Below are 4,296 nucleotides of genomic sequence, written 5' to 3' on the forward strand. Positions count from 1 at the left end.
ATGGCCACTCTCCTGTGGTGGAGTAATTCCTATGTGACTAAATCCAGAATTGCCTTTAGCTGCTCCAAGAGAGGATTTCTTGGGTTTTGTGCTTGCAGAGAACAGCAAAACCCCCTCCCATGTTATTGCAGGAACAACTAAATTGTTGGCTGTCGTCTTGTTTTCTCCCTTTTTGCAAAAGCTCATCCATATTACCCTGCCCTGGCGCTGGGTGCATCAGCTGGATTTGTGGCCGTTGATTTGCCAAGAACCAGGTCTCCGACTAAATCTGCAAGAAGAAACGCCCGTAGCCGTCGGAGAGGAAGCCCAAGGAGATCCAGGGTCTCGCTGACCACCAGCATCGGGCTGGGTCCGGCCGAGCAGCACCCTGCAGTGCAAAGAAAGAAGCAGCCAAGAGTTCTGTTAAGTGCAAATCGTGTGGACTTCGCCTTAAGATGTCTCGAGGCGACTGAGCCAGAGTCCAACAGTGTGGGCGAGCAGGTGGTTTTCACGGCTGGGCTGTGATGAAACGCAGGAAAACCCCCCCCGACAGCAGTTTGGAAATTTGCTGCTGCCCACCACCTGGCCAAGAGCCACCAAGCAGCTCGAGAGCAGCAGCAACAGCCTTTGTACGTAGCAGCGCCAGAAGAAGAAAAGCATCTCATTTATTCCCAAAATGCCGTTGTTGTTCCACGACGAATTAGGTATATTTTTGCATGTCCTGCTCTGGAAATAAATGGGTTTTCTCTGGTATTTTTATTCCCTGCCTTGGTCACCAGTTCAGCATAAACTTAGCTTTTTGTGTGTGTGTAGTTTAAGCCAAAACTGTCCGTGCCATAAAGCATTCAGACAATGCCCATTGGATAGGCGTTGTTGGGATGTGCCTCCTTCTGGTAGAGCAAGCCCTGTACCATTTCTCTTGACATGTCTTCTGTTTTGATGCCAAATTTCAGATACAGCCATACGACAGCAACGGTGCAAACCATGAGACCACCTACCACAGCCACCGGGATGACCAAGTGCATTTCACGTTTGGACAACGAGCTAGGAAGGGGCAGATCGTTTGGTCCCTCCGTAATCATCTGCACTCGCCCTTGGCCTGAGAATGCTGGAGCAGTGAAGTTTAACAGACCTGGAGGCTCTTGCTTTCCTACCGGTGATGAATAATCGAATGTTTTGGTACCAAAAGCATCTGCGGAGGGATTCACAGCCCTGCTGGTATGGTCAGAAGAACCATCATCTCTGACATTTGTGGAGCTTAGAGTAGAAACTTCAGTAACCTCTGGTGGAACCGGTGTGGCTGTGGCAATTTCCATGCTGTCCAGGCTAGGGGGGACATCTGAACTAAACCCACTAGAAGCAGCACCTGGTGCACTTGTAGAGTTCAGGCATTCGTTTGTAGGATGCACAGGATGGTCTGATCCTTTAGTAATGGCCGTAGGAGAACTCATGACTTGAACCTCAGTCTTAGCAGTTGCAGTACGCCCTGCAGGTTCTTCTGTAGGTCCTACGGTGGGGTCAAAACCATGCACAAGAGCCTTGGGATACGGGGTGGGCTGGCTGGAGACCATGCCTGCTGCAAAACCTGAAGGTGCAGGAGGTTTTAAGGAATCTCTGTTTGCTTCCGGAGCGCCTTCAGAGCTGGCAGAAGTGAGCTGGGTGGTGTTCTGCATGGACTTGTTGGACACCTCCGTCCTGGCAGCAGGATCATCTATTCTCTCCAAAACTGTTGTGCCAGTGGCTTGGAGGAAAGGAGTTGGGGCTGTTTGTGTAAGACCAACCTGTTTCTGAAAACCACCGGGGGCTTCTGGTGCTGCTGCTGGGGTGGAGTCACGGGGAAGCGGGGAGGCCGTGGCCTTTTCCTTGTCCAGTTTCGCCATGATGTTCCTCACCCAGTCTTCCTCTGGATTTGCACAGATCTCGAGGGACTTCAGAGTGGTAAGTCTGAAAAGGAAAAGGGATTGCTTACTGGCTGAAGGAAACGCTGTTGGAGATGGTCAGCGTGATAGGGAAGGCATACAGCAACACTGACTCAAGCCCACGGTAAACACCACCGGGTTGAATGGGTTATTTATTTTACAAAGGGCAGGTGTCTCCAAGATCTGGCTGAATGAGTAACAGCTGAAGGTGACTCATGGGTGAAGGGTTTTCCCCTAAGAAGCTTTTGTCTTTCCTGATGTTTGGATGCAGTGTTAGCCTCCAGCACTGGGAGCAGTCAGCTCCACAGGCACCAGCCGCACAGGGGCAAGCCTGTGTGAAGACAAAACCCTCTGATTTATGGAGGGAAATGAGATTTTCCAAGGTCAGCCCATCAGGTTCACATTGGAATAACCTCCCGGGTTGGCAATAAAGTGATGTCAATGGTGCCTCACCTTCAGGATAAGCTGAAACCAATAATTATCCTGGGCAAAAGAAAAATGTAGCTTTGCTTGTCTCCAGACCAGCTCACAAGTCTGAACCTCTTTCCAGAGGAAATAAAAACATGTTCCATAAAAACATGTGAGCTCTGCTCCCACTGCCCTGTTCTGCCAATGGCCATGGTCATCAGCCCCTTTCCTCATCCATCCATCCATCCATCCACCCACCCACCCATCCACCCATCCATCCATCCATCCACCCACCCACACATCCATCCATCCATCCACCCATCCATCCATCCATCCATCCACCCACCCACACATCCATCCATCCATCCACCCATCCATCCCTGCGTGAGCCCCTGATCCAACCTGAAGGTTTTAAATAGGAAAAAACCCCAGCCACCGTTCAAATAAATACCAGCATTCTCTCTGATTCTAGTTTGCTCCTTGCTCCGTGCCAGAGGGCGTACAGCAAGGGAGGAGGTGGTGGGGCTGCACTTACATGATGGCTGGTTTTATGCACTGAGGGTCAGTCTTGGAGTAGCTCTTTATCCGATTTGCCGATACTTTCTGCTCTGTAAAGTTGGGGCACTCCTTTGAACACTTCGAAGATGCTTTGGGTTGCCCTGAAATAAAGTTTGCAACACATTCAATATCAGCTTTTTACCTGGTACTATGAAAATGGGCACTGTTTCTTTTTTTTTTTCCTTCTCTGGGGAGAAGGAGTCCAAAAATTGCCTTGAAAGTTTCCAGTCCCTGCTAAAATGAGATGAAGACAAATCCTGTCAGGGCCACGATTGTTTGTATTGCCCAAACAGGTGATGAGATACCCACAAAACTGGAAAAGAAAAAACATTGTGAAAATTGCAGGGCTCTTGGAACATCGATGCATCTTGCCTTGTAGGACGTGCGAGCACTGGCTGGAGGTCCTCTGGGCAAGCACCTGGACCTGCAGGACCTCTCCCCTTTGGGTCACAGCAGGACTGCTCTCAGCACAGTGCCCAGATGACACATCTCTTGTCCATCTCGGACAGAAAACGCGGTTTTCGTTTTGCAAAGTGTGAAATAACCCCTCCCTTGACCCCTTCGAGGGGCAAAGCTGGTCACACCACTGGGGACCCTTCATTCCTGCACTTGGCCCCAGCCTCCAACAACAGGCTTTGCCAAGCGGGAGGAGGTTGCACAACGCAGCCTGGCCGTTTGTTTCTGACTTCCCGGGGGGGAAAGACTTAGAAAAACAAGCCCTGACTTATCTGAGGCCCCCTGCGAAGAAAGGAACTGGAGTCGGGTTTAGATCGGGCAGTCTCTAGGAAATGGCATCTCAGATCCCCAAACAAGTTTCATCAAGAATTTGATGCAGTTCAGGTGGGAATGATCCCTGCAGGAGCCCCCTCCGCTCTTTGGAACCCTTTACTTGGGGAAACCCACAGTTGCAAGGAAATCCCAAGCAAACGCTTCTGTGGCCCCTCTAGGGAAGGACGTTTCACTCTCCAGGTCTCTGCAGGGCTAAAGCAAAACTCTGCTCGCACAATAATAGCTTCTGGGGCACTTCGAGGCCAAGAATACCTGCTTGGGGGCAACCGACTCCCCAGTTAACACTCATTAACCTCCCCTTTGAGGAGCACTGTTCAATAGAGCAGGCACAGCGGGGCAGGTCCATCCCTGTGGGCAGTCAGGGATGTGCATGGCAGAGAGTGGAAGGGGCTCGCTCCTGAGAGCTTTCCATTTTTTAACTGATTTTCCAATTATTGGCACCACAAATAAAACGGTTTGCGATGAGCTGAACTCTCCGGCGCGTTCCTCCCGGAGCGGAGGAGTTTGGGAAGCACCCTCTGAGGATAAGCGGTGTCACAGGGAGCCAGCCCTGGGGTCCCTCTCCTAACCTGGGGCACACAGCCCTGCTTCTCTGAGCCCCATCCGAGTCTTTATCAAGGGGATTCAGGGACACCTGGGATCT

At 51.0% G+C, this 4,296-nt stretch overlaps 1 protein-coding gene across 1 annotated transcript in view; it reads right to left on the reverse strand.

Moving 5' to 3' along the window:
* Positions 1–824: 824 nt before the first annotated feature.
* CX3CL1 (chemokine (C-X3-C motif) ligand 1) overlaps positions 825–4,296 on the reverse strand; it is a 5,019-nt gene continuing 1,547 nt past the window's right edge. Inside the window, exons 3-4 of the mRNA XM_009868330.1 lie at positions 2,842–2,965; positions 825–1,923 (exon numbers count right to left, since the gene is read on the reverse strand). Coding sequence (XP_009866632.1) covers positions 825–1,923; positions 2,842–2,965 — 1,223 coding nt within the window. The remainder of the gene's footprint in view (positions 1,924–2,841; positions 2,966–4,296) is intronic.

Source organism: Apaloderma vittatum, unplaced genomic scaffold (assembly GCF_000703405.1).
Source record: "Apaloderma vittatum isolate BGI_N311 unplaced genomic scaffold, ASM70340v1 scaffold14724, whole genome shotgun sequence".
Taxonomy (NCBI): domain Eukaryota; kingdom Metazoa; phylum Chordata; class Aves; order Trogoniformes; family Trogonidae; genus Apaloderma; species Apaloderma vittatum.